Source organism: Notamacropus eugenii, chromosome 3 (assembly GCF_028372415.1).
Source record: "Notamacropus eugenii isolate mMacEug1 chromosome 3, mMacEug1.pri_v2, whole genome shotgun sequence".
NCBI lineage: Eukaryota > Metazoa > Chordata > Mammalia > Diprotodontia > Macropodidae > Notamacropus > Notamacropus eugenii.
The window spans coordinates 141,125,693-141,145,653 of NC_092874.1; the positions used below are offsets into that span (position 1 = coordinate 141,125,693).

The window sequence follows — 19,961 nt, forward strand, 5'->3', positions numbered from 1 at the left end:
ACAACTTGTTCAACCATTCCCCAGTTGATGGACATCCCCTCAATTCCCAATTCTTTGCCACCACAAAAAGAGCTGCTATAAATATTTTTGTATATGTGGGTCCTTTTCCCATGATGTTTTTGGGATACAGATCTAGAAGTGGTATTGTTGGGTTAGGGAAAAAGATTTGGATGGAGAGTAGCCTGGGGTGGTCCAGAGGTAACTGAGAATGGAGGGTTGGACTGGGTCTGGGCCTACAATGGAAGGACAGTTGGAAGGATTATACTGGGATGAGCCTACTCTGGGGAATGCCAAGGATCTGGGTTCCTGAAATTCTTAGGAAAGTTCAAGGGGGGAATCTAGATCCCATACCCCATCATTGCCAAATACAGTATAATGAAGGTCAGGGAGTAATGAGGTATTTTTTACTAACTCAATTTAGTCAGCATAGCATTTAATTTATTTATGCCCAAAGTTGCAAAAATATCACATTATCACTAAAAAATTTAGTAGAAACATCTTAGAAGCTCATCAAATGAAAATTGTTTGCTTGAAGAGACCACATTCCTAGATGTCTTTTAGAACAAAACAACTTTTTCTCTCTACTGGGAATCAGGTCAACAAACATTTATTTAAGTGCCTGTTGAACAAAAGAAATGATTTGATGAAAGCTTATGCTTGGGTTTTTTTGTTTTGTTTTTTTTTTTTTGCTTTTCAACATAGTACATAACACATTAAGGCAATTTTTCTCTTTTATTCTCTAGACAGTTACTATTCCCTGAGGTAGGTAAGTGGTGCTGTGCATAGAGGACTGCACAGGCCTGAACTTCAAATCCTGCCTCATATCTTTCCTTGCTATGTAGCCCTGGGCAGGTCATTTAGTCTTTGTTTGCCCTTAGTTTCCTCATCTATGAAATAGTGCTTAACCGCCAAGAGTAGCAGTGAGAATCTTGAAATAATCATTGTAAAGTGCTTAGTAGCACAGTGCCTGCCTGACATGTAGTACGCATTATGTAAATGTTAGCTATCATTATTATTAACTATAAAATAGAGATCTCTGTCTCACAGGGTTCTTATGAGAATCAAATTAGGTATTTGTAAAAGGGCTTATTATAGGGCCTGATACAGAATAGGTAGTTAATAAATGTTCCCTTCCATCCAAAGAAATAATAGATTAAATTCAGCATTTTATAGTCTTTGATAATTTGTAAAATTTATACTTTGACTTTTGTTACTACGTATAATAGTCTCTCAAAACTTTTTTGTGTCAGAGTAGTGTAGTAACAAGAGGACACTAAGTGTTGAAATAAGTGATTTCTCAGGACATTTCAAGCTCTAAATCTTTTGGGTGACTTTTTTTTAAACAATAAGGGAAGAACCCAAGTTTGGGAAGTTGGGAGGGTTTTGAAACTTTTATGGGTCTTTTGACTTTCTTTGGTGATATTTTTCATCTTTGAAAAAGTGCCAGTCACTTGAAGCTTTCTGATACCTGGAAAGCTTGTATCGTAGTCTGAGTCAGAGTATATAATCACAGGAAGCATAAGTCACTTACTCTCTATGCTTCATTTCTCTAATTTTAAGAAGGAGTCTGGCAGATGGGATTAGCTTTTAGTGTTTTGTTAGAAATGAGACCACTGGAATGTAAAAGCACTTTAAAAATGAAAGGAAATATTAGATATTAAGTTTTCTCTTAGTGTTAGAAAACTCCTTAGGAACAAGGTTTACATTATCCCTATTTGGATGGTTTTGAGACTCAAATTTAAGGATTTTTTAAAATCTCTTTGATTCTTTGGGGAAAGGGTGGAGGAATTTCACAAAAGGGGAAAAAATAAGCAAACTATAAAAATATGTTACAGTTTAAAATCTCACAAAATCTGGAATAATTTGCTGGTATACTTACAGCATAATTATTTTGTAATAAGAGATACTTCAACTTGTCTTAATTTAGATGCTTTAAAAAAACTAGAAAATAATACATTTGCCATAAATTCAGACTATATGACAGCAGTGTATCTTCTGTGTGGATTGTTTTGAACATGCTTTATTTCATTAATTTGGCATTTCATTGTTTTGCGTGCTCTCACAAATCCAGATAGAAACCCCTTTAAAAGTTCATTAGACCATTTATAAAAACTGAAAGATGAGTCAATAAATAGGTTAAATATTGCCTGGATTTATTAAAACATACTAAAAATGTTATTTAGAGGCTGTAACCATTAGTCATATTGTACCTTCAGATTTCAAAGGTTCAGAAAAATAATATATTGCATTTCTTTTTCACACTTGGTATAGGGTAAAACAAAAATTCTTCCACACAGCTGACTAACAAAGGAATAGTCCTAAAACCATAGAACTGACTGTTACTACTATTGGTAATTAAACTCCAATGATTCCCAGTAACCTCTAGGATCAAACAAAAACTCCTTTTTGGCATTTAAAATCCCTAAGAATCTGGCTCCAATCTACCTTACCAGCCCATCATATATCATCCCCCACCCCCACCCTTCCCAATACTTTATAATCCAGCCACACTAGACTTTTCTCTTCCTCACGTATGACATTCCTTCCTCATTTCTTTGTACAAGCTCTCTCTCATGCCTGGAGTACATTTTGTCCTCACCAAATAGAATTCCTAGTTTCCTTCAAAATATGCCTCAGCTGTCACTTCCTACATGAGGCCTTCTGATTTCTCCACCCTCCCTGCTGTTCATACCTCTCTTGCCTTCCCCAAATTACCTTCTATTTATTTTATAAAATCTCTGTACTTGTTGTCCTACTAACAGACTATAAGCTCTTGTAGGGTAGAAACTGTTTAGAAGGTAGAATATATTAAAAATGTTAGACTATTTGCACAGTCTTTCAGAAAAATAAGCAGGATATATTCACATAAAACAATAAGCAGGCAATGATAATTTTTTTGAGCTCTATTTACAGAACCTCTAAATGTTTATCCAGCGTCAGGGAAAATTGAGGGCATTTTGGAGGAAAGGGGGAAATTAAGTCTGATTACATACGTAACTGTATTTTATATTTCCTTCATAATTGTTTTAGAAAGAGGAAGTTTCACTTATCAATTTTTCATTTTTAGAAACCCTATGTTATATCACCAGAACTTTTTGGAATAAAGTTTGGAAATACTTAAGAGGGAAGTCAGATAACTGAAAGACTCTCTACAGCAAAGGGATTATATGTTCTGAATTCTTGCTTCAGGTGCTGCTTATTCCTTCCTGCTTCATCTTGCAATTAATGATCTTCTACACAATTTGACCCAGTAAAACAAATGGAAAAACTGACAAGTGCAAAATGAATGTTTTAGAGAGGTGTTTAAATGTAGCCAACATCACAGGAAGAATTTTTAGCCAGGTTTTTGGTTTTTATTCAGTACTATTTTTGTGAATTAAGAATTTAGAAATTGACTGTGTCTGCATTATGCTTTATCAGAGAAAGATGTAAATTAACAGGGGTGTAAGATTGCACATTGAAAATAGAAAACACTACTGATATTTTAGTCATCCTTTACAAAGTCATTTACTCAATTTCCCTCTTGAGTCAGTTAATAGTTTTTTCTGAGTAATAACTAAATCATGTATTGACTAAAGTAAATTTTTAAAGTATTTGTTGCCACTATTCATGAAGTTAATCACATCCAGTATATATGATCTTGTAGAGTTCCAGTATTGACAAACATGCATTATGGAATGGAAATCAGCTTTTTTAATTTAAAGAAAAATATTTTTTTTAGTAAAGATTTCTTAAAGAGGTTACTGTGAACCAAATACTGTGCTAAGTGCTAGAGACACAAAGAAAGACAAAAGTGAGCCCCCTGGCTTCAAGGAGCTTATAGTCTAATGGGGCAGATAACAATCAAATAAATATATACAAACAATGTACAGAATAAAAAAGGAAATAATTAATGAAGGGCAGGCACTGGAATTAAGAGGGATTGAGAAGGCTTCCTGTAGAAGGTTAGACCTGAAATATACAATTGCCTTAGTGTCTCAAATAAGTGGGTGACATCCAAATAAGTGGGGGTTTGGGGAGAGGGAATCTTCTTTTTAGCAAAATTGTATTTGTGCCCTCTACTACGTTGTTTTGAATAATCTTAATGGTTTTAATAGCAGCAAGTGTTCCTGCCTTGAGGGTATATTTAATATTTGGAAATAACATCATTTGATTCCAGTCTGGTAAGTTGGTGAGTGATGGGGCTGGATTCAGTATGCAGAATAAGATATAACATTTTTGGACATGCTTCATGTGGGGGATTTGTTTTGCTTGACCATGCATATTTGCTACAAGGATTTGTTATCGGCTTTGTTTTTTTTTTAATGGTTGGGGGAAGGGTGGTATGGGCTTGTGTTTGCTTTTGGATATCCTGTTTTCTAATGCTTCATTTACTCTGTTATTTTTTGTTTTTGCACCATTATCACAACTCTCCCTCCCACAAAATATTGCTACCAATGATAGATAACACTGTCAAGAAAAAGAAGCCCACACATTGGCCCTTACCCAAAAGTATGTGTTACATTTTGCACCACTAATCCATCACCTGTGAGGAGGTGGGAAGCATTTTTCATCACTGATTCTTTAGTTACAGTGATCCCTTGCATTTATCAATTCTTAAGTTTTTGAAAAAATGTTTTTTCTTTATGATGTTGTAATCTTGTATGAATTATGCTGAAGTGAGGGAGCTGGAGCTGTTGTCAACATGAAACTCACCCGTCTGATCTAAACAAAGACAAATTAAACATAAACATAGTGCATAGTAAATATTGAACTCAACAGGCAAACAGGGAAATGAGAGAGAAGAATTTATAGAGAAAGGATAGAGTTGGAGTGAATAGTTACAACCAAAGCAAACTTTCTCTTTGGAGGCTGGGTCATAAGGGAGGATTAAACAGAAAAAAGTATAAGCATTGGTAATCAGGGTCTGGGCAAGCTTGGAAGAAAGGCAGTGGAGTGGAAACAGATTGCATCAATTGCAGATCACTAGTGTAATCTCATTCCTTTTCTTAACCTTCTGTAAATTGGGGACAACAAGAGAAAAGAAGAAAAGGTTTTAGGGAATATAATGGAAAGAAGCAATTAAAATTGTGAATAGGATGAACTCATCCATAAAACAGCATAGCAGAATGGATTAAACAACAGAATCCAGCAATATTTTGTGTATAAGAAACACAATTATAATCTTCACACAGTTTAAAAATGAGGGACTAGAGCAGAATTTATTATACTTTCAAGTAAACTAAAAGCGAAAGTAACAGTTACAACTTTCAATGAAACAACAGCAAAAAGACATGGTTAGAAAAAATAAATGAAAAAACTATATCATACTTAAAAGCACAGTAGATGGATAAATGAGCACAAAGGATTATTTCTGCTTTTCTGCTAATTACAATTGAATAAAAACAATCAATAAAGACCCTTTCAGGAAAGGTTTCAAACATAGAGACTAAATAATTGGTGTAGAACAAATCAGAAACATTATTTCATTAGATGCCATTAAAATATATATACAGCTCTAGAAATGTTTAAAATATGGAGTCTTTTCAGATCAGAAAGTAAAAAACAACCTTAAACAGTTCATAAAAACTTTTGATATTTGGAACTGCAAAAAAGTATTTTTTCGATTATTTTCAGATAATTGGTATCTATTTTCTTCATATTAAAATGTTCCCCAAAAGCCTGTAAATGAATTTATTAGAAAATATAGCATTGTACATCTTCTCTTTAATCTGCAAAATAAATCTGAACATATCATTTCTGGCTACATTAAAGCTGTCATTTATCTCAGATTGGGTCTCCTACACCAGTTTTTATGATCTTTGCTGCAGCTGAGAAATTTTATTACATTTATTCCATGCCACTATATATTGTTGACCTTATTTGCAACTGCTTTCATTTAGCCAAGAAATTCCAGATATGTGTAAGTTAAATGAAACCCACATTTTAGGTTTGTTAGTTACAAACTAAAAGCTACTTTTTCAAAATGAACCATTTTTTTTTGTCATGAGATACCTTGAATCTATAAATGATGAATAAAAGAGTTTCCTAGGAAATTTTCTTGTATAGTTACAACAGAAATTTTAGACAGTCAGATCTGTTGCGTTTCATCACATCCAGTCAAATATATGAAAGATTTTGTTTTCTTTATGACAGCTGAGATTTGAATTAATATTTTTACATTTACAAAGCATTTTCTATACATTATTTTACCTGATCCTCACAACAACCTGGTGAGTTAAGCACTGTCTGTATCCATTTTGCAGAGGAGGGAAATGGCAAAGTGATTTGTCTATGATCACATATGTAGTAAACAATACAGTGCCACATCTACCTTACTCTACATTCAGCCCTATCCATAATGTCATTTTTTCTCTTCAAAATTTGTATCAGTTATGTAAAGTTCCTGTAGAGTCAACTGGGTCATCTTCTACTTTTCCCCTTATCTTTGTCTCTACCTTTTGAATTCACAGTCTCTACAGTATTTTGTTTAAATACTTGATTTGTTGCCAAGTAACTGCATTTGCTTCTACTCTGTGTATAATAATCATTATTAAAATGGACATCTGTGTGCTAAAGCTTACAAAGAATTTTACTCATGTGATCTTATTTGAGTCTCTGAACAACTCTATTGAAGAGTAAATATTGCCTGAAGAAACATAAAGGATAGTTCTTTAAAGGGAAATCCTTTGAAATTCAAAAAGTTACCACTGTATGAGTTTTTAGGCAACTTGGAAGTAAGAGAATATGGTGCAAGTTTATAACTAAGGTTTCATAGCCCTTTAGGCTAGAAAGAACACTGGGATGAGTTGTTTTAGTCCTTTGTCAAAGTCCTTTAACCTCTCTGAGACTATGAGGCTGAAATGAAGGACCAAAGGGATGATGTTACCAAAAAGGTAGATTGTATATAATAGTTCATAATGTTTATTGCCTTAGAGGTGGAGTATTAGTTCCATTATATTATGCCAACAGTGTTATGAGGTATATGAAATTCAGTTCAGGGTACCATGTTTTAGGAACGTCATAGACAAAAGTACAACATATTCAAAAGGGCATTGAAAATGGTGAAAGGGTTCTAAAACATGCCATATAAGAATAGGTGGAAGAAACTGGAAGAGGCAGGGCTGGGAATATTTAGCCCTAGACAAGAGAAGATTTATAATTTTAAGTCTTTAACATCTTGAATGATTGTAGTGTGGAAAAATGATTAGAGTTATTCTTCTTGCACCTAGATGGGGCCTAATGAAGAACTGTAGGCACCCATTTTATGTACTTAACAATGAAAACAAATAACTTCCTCCTTAGTAGAGGTCTTCAAAAGCAGACTCGATTAACCTTTCGTTAAATACTGTAGAAAGGATTCTTAGATTGATCTTGACTCAACAAGTAGCTTCCAGCTCCTTGGATTCTGTGAACTTCATTTTCTTTATATATGAAATGTAGATTATACATTCACCCCATCTACCTCAAGAACTGTGAAGATAAATAAGATAATGAATGTTAAAGAATATTATTAATAATGCAAACCATACTGATTCCATTCTCATACATAGAATGAGATGATGACAACTGACTACTATAAAAAAGTTTTAAAACATGAAAATAATGTTTAAATCTAAAATTCTTAATTTTATATGGACCAGAGTATTTCAGATATTAATAAAATTAAGGAAGATCCTTGCATCTAAGATTTGAAAAAAGTCAACCATACTTACAAACTTGTGCTTTGTGGCTTTTATTCGGTTTGAAAAGAAATCTCAAATTAAATAACCCTCATTCACATATAAGTTAATATATAGTCTATGGAAAGAAGGAAGGAAACAACCATTTATTAAATTCCTACTATGTGCCAGATACTGTGCTAAGTGCTTTATAAATACTATCTCATTTGATCTTTACCACAACTCTGAATTGCTGGTGCAACGATTATCCCCATTTTATTATCCCCAGTTATGTGGATGGGGCACGTGAGCCTCAGTTTTCTTATTTTTAAGATGAGATAGTTGAACTGAGGAATTGATCTAGTCTATTTGCATCTAAATCTGATTATTTTCTGCAGCTTTCCATTATTGCATGTTACCAAGATTTTAAGATCTTAGTTATCTGAAGTAACTCCATTTTTTTTTTTTGTCATTGGGAGACTTTCTAAACCAACTGGTAGCAGAATTTTACCATGAACTCTTCACACTATTTTCCTTTAGTGAATATATCCCTCTTTTTTTTTTAAGGATAAAACACCTTAGTGACCAATAAGTTTTGACACTCTTAATAGATGAGAGTATTTTTATATCATTAAATCAGATCTATGCTGATCTATATCAAAATAGGTTTTCTTACCTTGAACATGAGGGGTTACTTATCTTTGTCTTGAATGTAAACACTTTAACCTAAAAATGTAATTCATTTTCTTAACCACTCTCCCCAGTATTGAACATAAAAATTATTAAAGTCATAGAAAATATATTTTCAAGACTTTTGCTTTTGAAATTTTCCACTTTAGAAATGAATCAACTTCTTTAAATGTTCTGGCAACACTAGAGGTAATACTTTTTGTCTGGTCATTTCTGTCTGTACCAGTGATATACATATTTAAACAACATGGAGACAAATATATAGCAACTCTTTACTTTTCCATAATTTATCACTGAGTCATCAGTTTTCATGCCTGTTTTATCTTAGAAATAATTTAGAAGTCAAGCTAATAAAAATTAACCTTTACTTTTAATAATAGTCATGTAATAGTTTTCTGTCATCAGTCACTCCCACTTTATGGCTTTTGTGCTCACCATTGTCATGAAATTGCTTTTTCAGGGGTCATTGATCACTTAATTGCCAAATTCAATAGCTTTTTCTTAGTCTATAGCTTTTGCTCTCTAGAGCACTTAGCTGTTGACAGGCTCTTCTTCCTTGATATTCTCAAGTTATTTAGGTTTCTGTAACATGGTATTCTCCTAGTTTTCTTAGCTTTTTAACCTTTCTTTTCTTCTTTTAGTGGCTTCTTTCTATTCCCACCTCCTTGGCATAAGGCCTTCACAAAAGTCTGTCCCCATGTTGATTCTCTTCCATTCTTTCTCCCATAGCGCTCTTACATACTCTTTACAGTTTCAGCTTGGTATCTCTCCTAAGGTTTTCTCCAGTTAAATACTTGTTTCTTAAATAAAATTTATTAAATTTAAAAAATTCCAAATTAAGATAATTTTGTATGAAGTTGACAATACTATTCATAGGAATAATATTTTTTAGTTTTATAAAATATTCACGGGATCCCCAGAATGATTTTGAAGTAGTTAAGTACTTAGAATTTGTCAACTGAAACTGTTTTCTCTTGAAATCGGTTACTTTTCCTGAAATATATGTATTCTAATATCTTTGTTAGTTATCTATGTTAGCAAATAACACTGTTAACCTGTTAACATTGTTAACAATCCATATTCATAGCTTATTCACTCTAAACATATGAAATAGATATTCTGGCATAGTGAGGATGCTAGAGTATGTGATGTTCACGTTTAAAAATTGTTCTCATTAAAAAATATAACACCAACACTGGATCAAGAATAATTCATATAAAGCAGTAGCATTTTTTCAGATTGTTTAAATCCATTGTGATTTTGCCTAGCCTTAAACCCATTATCATCTCCTAAATAGATCTGTGACCTGCAGATTAAAAGGGGAAGGGGAGGAACCAAAACATCCTATTAATCATTTAATGTACATGGCTAGGTATCAAGCTACAAGCTTTATAGCACTGCTGAAAAATTAATCAAATACTTCTTTCATCTTGTGGAATCTTTCTCCAGTGATTTCTTAAGATGCCATTGTAGAATTCTTACACCAAGGAAATATAGAAACTGAAAAGGCTTTAAACCTGAACCAAGAAGTCACATTGAATCAGTAGATGAAGGCAATGCCTACAAATACTTTGGTCTCTTTTAGTCAAGACACACTGAACAAAAAGATATTAGAGAGAAGGCTCTATCTAATACCTTAGAACACTTAACTGGCTAAACAACAACCAACAAAACGATTCCCCATCATCTAATGATTCAGCAGTTGTGATTTATCAGTGGAAGTTACATTAAAAGAAGATGCATTTACAATGCTTTACCATTGCTTGCCAAGTACCAGTGTGCCTTTGTGATTTGCAGCATATGCTTTCTCACCTTGTTTAGAATATGAACTACTTGAGAGTAAGAACTCATGTATTTTTCTGTGTTTATCTCATACATATAGCACAGGACTTATACATATATATATAACATAGCAAGGACTTAATAAATACTTTTTCCTTTCATTGCTCCTGAAGTAAAAGCTGAATGTGAAGAACAAGCTTAAAATAATTAACACACCTGCATGACATACTTTTTTAAAGGAATAAGACTTAAAAAAACTTATTTATTATTTTCAACATTGTTTTCTTTTTAAATTTTGAATTCTATATTCTCTTCCTCCCTCATTTCCCTCCCCTACCCACTGAGAATGCAAACAATATGATATCAGTTATACATGTGAAATCATGCAAAATATTTCCATATTAGCCATATTGCAAAACAAAGCAAAAAAAGTGGAGAAGTTATGCTTCAGCTGGTGATCTGAGTTCATCAATTCTCTCTCTGAAGGTGGGATAGTTGGTTTTTTTTTAATCATGAGTCCTTTGGAATTGTCTTGGATAATTGTATTGATCAGAGTTGTAGAAGTCTTTCACAGTTGATCCTCACTTTACTTTATATCAGTTCGCATACGTCTTGCTGTGTTTTTCTGAAATCAACCCCCTCTACATTTCTAGTAACCCAATAGCATTTCATCATAATCATATGCTACAACTTGTTCACCATTCCTCAATTGATGAGCATCCCCTTGATTTTCAATTCTTTGCCACCACAAAAACAACTGCTATAAAAATTTTTCGACATATAAGTTCTTTTCCTTTTACTTTGATCTTTTTGGGATACAGATCTAACATTGGTATTGCTGGAAAAGGTATGCACATTTTTTACTCTTTGGGCATATTTCCCAATGAATGGACCAGTTCGCTACTCCACTAACAGTTCATTAGTGTGTCTATTTTCTCTCATCATCTTCAGCATATGTCATTTCTGGTAGATGTGAGGTGCTTCAGAGTTGTTTTTCTCTACTCAGTACTGATTTAGAGTGTATTTTCATATTTCTTCAAATAGCTTTGATTTCTTCTTCTGAAAACTATTCATATCCTTTGACAATTTATCAATTGGGGAATGTCTCTTATTTTTAAAATTTATCTCTGTTCCTTATATGTTTGGGAAATGAGACTTTTATCAGAGAAACTTACTATAAAATTTTTTCATATTATTTGGCTATGGTACCTTTTTGCAAAATGAAGTTTCCCTGTTTCTCTCTTTTAACTTGGTCTGTTTCTTTTCTATGTCTTAGATCATGACTGCTACCCCTGCCCTTTTATACTTCTGCTAAAGTATAATAGATTCTGCTCCAGCAGTAGCATTTAAAGCAGGCATTTATTTTTAACTCTGTGTGTGTCTCTCTGTTTCAGATGTATCTCTTGTATAAAACATCGCTGGATTCTTGTCTGTGCTTCCATTTTATGGGTTAACTCATCCCATTCACATTCACAGTTGTTTACTGTGTATTTTGTAGTTATCCTTCTCTCTCTCTCTTTCTCTCCCTCTCTCTCTCTCTCCTCTCACTCTTTTTATCCCGTCCCTCCTCAAAAGCCTGTTTTGCTTCTGACCACTACCTCCCTTAACATGCCCTCCCTTTTATCATTCTTCTTTCTCTCCCCCTCCTCCCCCTATTTTTCTTATTTCATTTTCCTACTTAGATAAGATAGATTTCTATACCCAGCTAAATGTGTATATAAATATTCTTCCCTCTGAACTAATTCCAATGAGAGTGAGGTTCAAGTATTGCCTGCCACACCACCATTTTCCCCTTCACTATAAAAGCTCTTCCTTATGCACCTCTTTTATGTTGAAAAACATTTCCCCATTCTGCCTCTCCCTTCTCTCTTTTCCTAGTGTATTCCTCTTTCTCTGTTTTTTTTAGGAGATCATCCCAACATAGCTCATTCAGAACTGTGCCCTTTTTCTATGTAGACTCCTTCTAACTACTGTAATAATGATAAAAGTTCTTAGGAGTTATATGTGACATCTTCCCATATAGGAATGTAAACAACTTTATTGAGTCCCTTATGATTATCTTTCATGTTTACCTTTTTATGATTCTCTTGAGTCTTCTCTTTGGATGTCACATTTTCTATTCACTTCTGGCCTTTTCATCAGGAATGTTTAGAAGTTCTGTGTTTCATTACATATCCTTTTTTTTCCCCCTGAAGGATTATACGCAGTTTTCCTGGGTAGATTATTCTTGGTTGTTATTGTAGCTCATAAGCTCTCTGCTCCTTTAACATAGAAGCTTGTGTGATTCTGACTGACTCCATGATATTTGAATTGTTTCTTTTTGGCTGCTTGCAGTAATTTCTCCTTGACCTAAAAGCCCTGGAATTTGGCTATAACATTCTGGAAGTTTTCATTTGGAGACCTTTTTTAGGAGGTGATAGTGGATTCTTTCCATTTCTATGTTACCCTCTATATTTAAGGTATTGGAGCACATTTCCTTTATAATTAATTGGACTAGGATTTTTTTGATCATGGCTTTCAGGTAGTCCAGTAATCCTTAAATTATCTCTCCTCATTCTATTTCCCAGGTCATGTGTTTTTCCAATGAGATATTTCACATTTTCATCTATGTTTTCATTTTTTTGACTTTGTTTTATTGTTTCTTCAAGTCTCATGGAGTCATGAACTTCCTCTTGCCCAATTCTAATTTTTAAGGAATTTTTTTCTTCATTGAGCTTTTGTACCTCTTTTTCCATTTGGCCAATTCTTCTTTTTAAGGAGTTATTTTCTTCAGTAAGTTTTTGTGCCTCCTTTTCCATTTGACTTATTCTGCTTTTAGAGGAATTCTTTTTTCCAGTGAATTTTTGTACCTCTTTTATCATTAGGCCATTCTGTTTTTTAAGATTTTTTTTTTGTACCTCTTTTATCAACAGTATGTTGACAGAAAGAAGCATCACACTGGTTGTTAAGTCATGAGAACTTAGACTTGACCTACACTGTAGCCCTGAACCTTTTTTCATGATTAGAAATGGCAGCCTAAGTTTGGTATAACTTGCTTTTGGGGGAACTCAACCACTCAGCTTTTAGCTAATGTAATATATAGTTGTGCCTATAAGACTATACTGGTATCTTCACATTCACTATCAGGTATTTATTATATATCATAAAACAGATCTAGCTATTAACAACAAAGAGACATTTGATCAAGATAACCAGAAATGCCCATCATAAGCCTTCCACTACCAGATGTTCACAGTTGATTTTCTTTTCTTTTTTTTTCTTTTTTTTTTTTTTAACATATTTAGTTATTTGGAAGTGTGCATGTTTATTGCAAACTTGAGATGGAGTCACTCTTTTCAAGAATACTTCTGTGACCCTCCTTCTAGCTAACATTTTGGTTACAGGTAGTATTTGAACCCAGGTTTTCCTGCACTTTCTTCACCTCACTACCTTGCCTTTTTTTCACGTAACCAACACTGTTATTAAAGAAATTAGCTATCATATTATCAGCCCCATGGAAAAGAAGATATGCTCTGGCGGCAGCACACCTCCCAAGTTAGACTTAGGGTCTCCCAGGCAATGTTTTAAACAAACCATAAGTATACCATATTTTTTCCCAATTTTTATCAGAAGTTATTTTATATGCACTTAAATTTTTTGCAAAAACACAAAAGAAATAATTGTGTGCATCCATTCTGAACACTTTGTACCAGTGTTTTTATTTTTGTTATCTTTGAGCAAATCTTTCTGATCTGGAACAACATCTCTATATTTTGTTTAAAGTAGATATTCATTTAGTGCATTTAGCTCAGTTTTGTTACCTTTTAAAATGGTAATGTGTATGGTCTTTTTGGTCTCTTTAAGAGTTTTCCCTGTTCCTTAAGTGTCTTGTGACTTCTCAGATATACCATAGATTAGAAAATGAAGACAGAGAAAAATTCTTTAGTAACAAAGAGAAAGCAGTTGATAACTTTGGTCTTTTTGTATCACCAAAACAAGTTAGAGTAAAAGATGTTTGCATTGCATACATTTTGTCAAATATTTATGTCAAAGAATGGACTGGCCACCTTCTCATATCATTTGGCCATGTGTATTTACACGTTTTCCTTTTTTATTTGCAGATAATTGTTAAAGTGTAATGTTTTAAGCAACAATTCATAATTTTCTTCATCTTTTTTCAGGTTGCTACAACCCTCAGGAAAGATCAGATTACTTGATGTTGGCAGCTGCTTTAATCCATTTTTAAAATTTGAAGAATTTCTGACTGTTGGCATAGACATTGTACCTGCTGTGGAGGTATCAGATATTTGTGTGTTTTGGCACTTCATAAGCATATTTTAAAATGTACTTCTTCCTAAAAATATGAGTACACTTCCTTTGCAACAGAAGTGAGTAGGATATTGGCTATATATCTAACTGGCCATATTTTTAAAACCAAACTTACAGTATTGGATATTAGCTTTTGCTTTTTTTATGTAGTAATTAATTACATTATTAATTTATTTTATCAGTTATATTACATATAGATATTATTTTATATATTTATTGTACATGATATAATTATAACTAATTAAAACATTAACATGATCTTGGGCTGCTGCTTTTTCCCTTCCCTCTTGCTTTCTTTCCTCTCTTTAGCTCAGTTATTTGGCTATAATATGAATTGAAGTATAATAAAATTTTTGCCTTTTTGGAATTATTGAAGGAATGAACTTTCCTAAATAGCTGAGGGTTAGCCCATGTGTAAGTTTTAAATATTTTGATGGAAATTGCTCTAAAAATATGCCATATACTTGTCTATCCTATTAAATAAAGTATATTGATCATCATTTAACCTTTTCTTGATGACCTGAACAAGAGTCAAAAGAACCTAAGTTCAAATTTATTCTGTGATTGCAAATCACTCAACCTCCTTGCGCTTGTTCTCTCATCACTGAGGTCATTGAACTAGACGCTGCCAAAGGTCCTTTCCAACACAAGATCTGTGATCCTATGACCTTTATTACCTCCATCTTCAGGCCTCCTCCCAAAAAAATCCTATTATTTTATCTGTAGTTGCAATGGTGACCCATGTAACCCTAGACCTTTTTGTTTTCCTAGAAAATTTCCTGCCTTGGCTTTTTTGATTATTTCCTTCTCAGGTGGAAAGACATATTCTAGGTAGTGTAACTAAGTGGATGGCCTTTTTGCATAATTAATGAAGTAATAAAATGATGAAGCAATTTGTTCTTTAAATGATGTGTGTGTGTGTGTGTGTGTGTGTGTGTGTGTGTGTGTGTGTGTGTATTTAGCTCTCCAGAAATGAATCCATTATTTAATAACTATTAGGAAGTTATCAGTTTTTGTGCTTGTATTTACTGCTCTAAAACTTTTAACTTTGATTTCAATTTTTCCTGTTTGTTCCCAAAAAACAAATATAATCCTTTTCCCACATAAGCCTTTTAGCTATTTAAAGACAACTTATCCCATGACTCCTCCTACTCTATCTTCATGTTGTTTTTCCACTTCTTCCAAGTGATCCTCTCATGGAGTAGTTTCAAGGCCTTTTACCATCTTAGATGCCCCTGTGAATACACCTCAAGATGTAACACCTAATTCAAATATAGGATTTTAGTTGCTATCTGACCAAAGCAGACTGTAATAGGACTCTTACCTACCAGAGTCTTAACAGTATTCCCACAAAGGAAATCTTACTGTGTTGGCAGCCCTATTCACTACTGACTCTGAAAACAATCAACTAAAAGCTCTTAGGTCTTTCATGTGATATTCTCCATCTTCTTCCACTATTTCTGTTTGAGTGATTGACTTCTTAAATCCAAGTTTACTACTTTATTAATTTGCTAGATTTGATTCAATATTCCAGGCTGTTAAGATCTTTTTTTGAATTTCAAAAGGTGTGATTTGTTTTCTGTAGAAATTTCAAATAAATATTTTCCAGACTTTTAAAGAAATTATTAAATGGCCCCAAGTAATTTATTTTACTTTATGACCTAATAATCCAAGCTTCAGTAAATATAAACCTAGCTGTTTCTGGCAATTTTCTTACCTTTTACCCAAGAATGTACAACTGAGTGTGGTTGAGATGTATAAGGAAAGTTAAAGTTAGTCACACAAAGTCACTAATATAGAGGGAGTATTCAGAGATTTTGTTATAACACCTCTTCTGAATGGATGACAATTTGGGGTAAAGACTGTGAGTGTATGTGCTTTATTATGAAGGATGGAAACTGTATGTCCATGATTGTTCTAATTTCCAAACAAACAGTACTTTTGAAAGTGTTAATTTGTTCTACTTTTCTTGTCCCCAGAGTGTCTATAAATGCGACTTCCTGAACCTGCAGCTTCAGCAGCCGCTCCAACTTGCACAAGATACAATAGATGCCTTTTTGAAACAGCTGAAAAATCCCATTGATTCTCTGCCTGGAGAGCTTTTTCATGTAGTTGTTTTTTCTCTCCTTCTTTCTTATTTCCCATCACCTTATCAGCGATGGATTTGTTGCAAAAAAGCCCATGAACTTTTAGTATTAAATGGCCTGTTACTCATCATCACTCCTGACTCCTCCCATCAGAACCGACATGCTATGATGATGAAAAGCTGGAAGATTGCTATAGAGTCTCTAGGCTTTAAACGTTTCAAGTATTCAAAATTTTCTCATATGCATCTAATGGCATTTAGAAAAATCTCTCTAAAAACTACCATTGACTTGGTTAGCAGGAACTATCCAGGAATGTTATATATTCCACAAGATTTCAACAGTGTAGAAGATGAGGAATACTCTAATCCTTCCTGTTATGTCCGATCTGATATAGAAGATGAACAGCTGGCTTATAGTTTCACAGAGCTTCCTGATGCTCCATATGACTCAGATTCTGGAGAAAGTCAAGCAAGCTCAATTCCTTTCTATGAGCTCGAAGATCCCATACTACTTTTAAGTTAATATAAATGCAAAAAAGCCCTTTTCAGTCGAGACTCCTTTCTTGCCTAAACTAATTTGAGATATTAACATGGGCTCAGTACTTAAAAACACGGTTTGCATAGAAAAATTGCAAAGGTTTACAGAGTTTGCTATTTTTTTCTACTTCTAAATTTTAAAATTTATTCTTATATAAAAAGCTTAAAATTTCATGCAAAATGACTCCTGGTGTAGCAGAAACTACTGTTACAGTCTTTAGGATTTGTAGCACTAAAATATAGAAAGGTACATTTTTTTTCTTCAGTGCTGTTGTGTGAAATGAAGCATCATTTTGCTATGTTTTCCTTTTTTATTTTTTACTTTTAAATACTGTTGAATTTAAGGTGAAGTGGGGAAATTTGAGATATTTGCATAGAAAGCTGTAGTTTGCACTTTGACTCACAAGTTAAATTTGATGTGAAGTAAAAGATTGGGTTGTTTGGGGGGGGTTTTTGGACGCACTTATCAATTATTTTTCTTTTTGGTAGCAAAGATATTGTCTGTAGCAGAAAGCCTTTTTCCGTTCAGTTTTGGCTGATGAACCAATATCGCCTGTGCTTTGTGGATATTAGTAATAATACTCATTGTGGTTTTTTTCTTCTGCAGTTACAAAAAGCTCAATCAGATTTTGGTAGGGATGACGAATGTGTGGCATAGTATCACTAATTCAAGCAAGAATATCATTGTATCCTTTTGTAGATTTTGACAAAATTATTTTTTACTCCAAAGTAAAACCTTTGGGGGAGAAAGCTTTGTAAATGAATTCCATTAACCTAATTACCCAGTTAGTATTTTCATACATCTCATATTGATTTGTACATAAATTTTCTAGTAATTACTTGTGAGTGGCTCTTAGTTCATTATATACAGAATTTTAAAATTAGGCAGTGATGTGCTGCTTCTGTTCCCCCTGACCCAAAGCAACTGTGTTAACATTTGAACTTGTTAAAAGAGCTGGGATTTAGGAATCACCTTTGTTGTGGTTTTCACTTTTTTATTTAAGAGCTGAAACTCAGTTCTGGAATTTTGAAGAAAAAATGTAAAATACTCCACCTGACAATATCACAAAATTGTTTGATAGTCTAGTATTCTTATTTATCTGAATTCTAGCAGAGGAGCTTATTGTGTTGAAGTTAGATGGCAGTGGACATAATAACCTTTGCTTCATTTTAAACAATATTTTTTTTTTCAGAAAATAGATGAAGAAGGGAAAAATTGTCTAGGTGAAGACAAGGTAGTTTTAACAACTGGAATATTTAGGCCATCTTACCTTATTTTCATCAGCCAGAAACTCTCATAACCTACCATTTTTAAGAGTGCCACTATGTGGATTTTTTTTTCAAGTGGTTGTTACATTTTAAAAATACCTCATACTGAGGTTTTGCACTGAAATATCAAAATTTCAGATTTCATGGTTGCTTTAAAAGAAAAAGACTGCATTTTCTGTAAGTTGATCCTAAGATTCATAAACTGCACTTCTGTACTCTGATACGAACTGTTTTGTACTTATTGTGACTTGCTGTAGTTAAGACTGAATGTCAGATTTTATTTAGATTACAAAGTTTATCCTTTAAGAGGTAAGCAGTTGGTTGTTTACACCTATTATTTCAAATTAGATTTTACTTGCTAAATTACTGAAAATTAGATTTTAATTAACCTAAAATGTCATTTCTCTAAAATGTATATTGTAGGTTGAAATTTGTAGAATATCATTTGAGATAATTCACTTTTTTAGGTAACATAACATTACTCAAATTAAGACTGACTTTTCTTTCTAGTTAAGCTCTGTGTGGTCATCTCTTCTAACCAAAAGGAGTGCTGAATTTAGGATAATTGCAAAACTACATTGTGGTCAGAGTGCCTACACTGCCATATTCATTTTCTTTGATTTTACTCAATTCAATTATAAGAGCAAAGAAAACAAAGTAACACGTTTTAAAGCGCTTTGAAAGTAAATAAAATATTGTGGGGGACAGAGATGCTCATGTCAGCATGGCCTTAGAGTCAGCAGTTACGTTACAGGTAAAATGTTGGTGCTATACATTCTTTACATTGTTTACACATGTTACTGATTTTGCTTATGCTCCAAAGTGTGCATGGTGTATTTTAATTAGTACTTTAAAGTTGTCTACAAACCTATTACCATCTAGTGTAAATGTGTTTGAATTCATTTATATCACTTGGAACTCTGAATTTACTATTTATTCAGAGATGGCACAGAATTCAAACCAATACATGCTCCACAAAAGCCATGTAAGTGTTTTAAATGTTGAAATTAATCCATTCCTATGGCTTGGTGGTCAGGATATATGTTATGCTATATAGGAGCCTTTGAAAAAAGTTAATAGTTTTACTATATAGGTACTTTGCAGAATGATTTCATTTGGGTGTGAAGAATTCAAGGGAGGACTCATACCTTCTGGTCATGGTCTGCTAGTTCAGGATTGTCTGAATAATTGGGTTTAAAAGCAAGTGATGATGTTTTGGTAGAATTCTTCAGGATCATGAGTAGATCAGGTGTGGTTATATACCATGGTTGCCAAGGAGTGGGAGGGTAGCACACCAGATAATGTATGTTTGAGTTGATGTTGTCCTTTTTTCACTTATTTTGTGAACAAAGCACATTTATTAAAAAAAATTAATCTTCCCATCTCCCTGTCTGTTACTTATAAACTGAGAGCTTTGCAAACTTTTATTTAGATGTTTCAGTAAATAATGTTATGGTCAACTAGTGATTATGGTGCATTTTGGTATTTACAAAGTATAACTGTAGTAGAAAATTCAAAATTTTCATCCGTAACAGGTGTTAGATCTCATTCAGCCCTTTCATTTTACATATGAAGAATCAGTGGACTACAGAATTTTAAATAATTTTTCCCTAAATTTTATGTAATTATGGCAAGAATCTGTGATTTCA

The 19,961-nt window shown here is 33.2% G+C and overlaps 1 protein-coding gene across 1 annotated transcript in view; it reads left to right on the top strand.

Annotated features, from left to right (window-relative positions):
- SAMTOR (S-adenosylmethionine sensor upstream of mTORC1) overlaps positions 1–19,694 on the top strand; it is a 58,366-nt gene extending 38,672 nt beyond the window's left edge. Inside the window, exons 4-5 of the mRNA XM_072653000.1 lie at positions 14,273–14,387; positions 16,400–19,694. Of these exons, the coding sequence (XP_072509101.1) occupies positions 14,273–14,387; positions 16,400–17,029 (745 nt within the window). The 3' untranslated portion in view covers positions 17,030–19,694. The remainder of the gene's footprint in view (positions 1–14,272; positions 14,388–16,399) is intronic.
- The last annotated feature ends 267 nt before the right edge of the window (positions 19,695–19,961 follow it).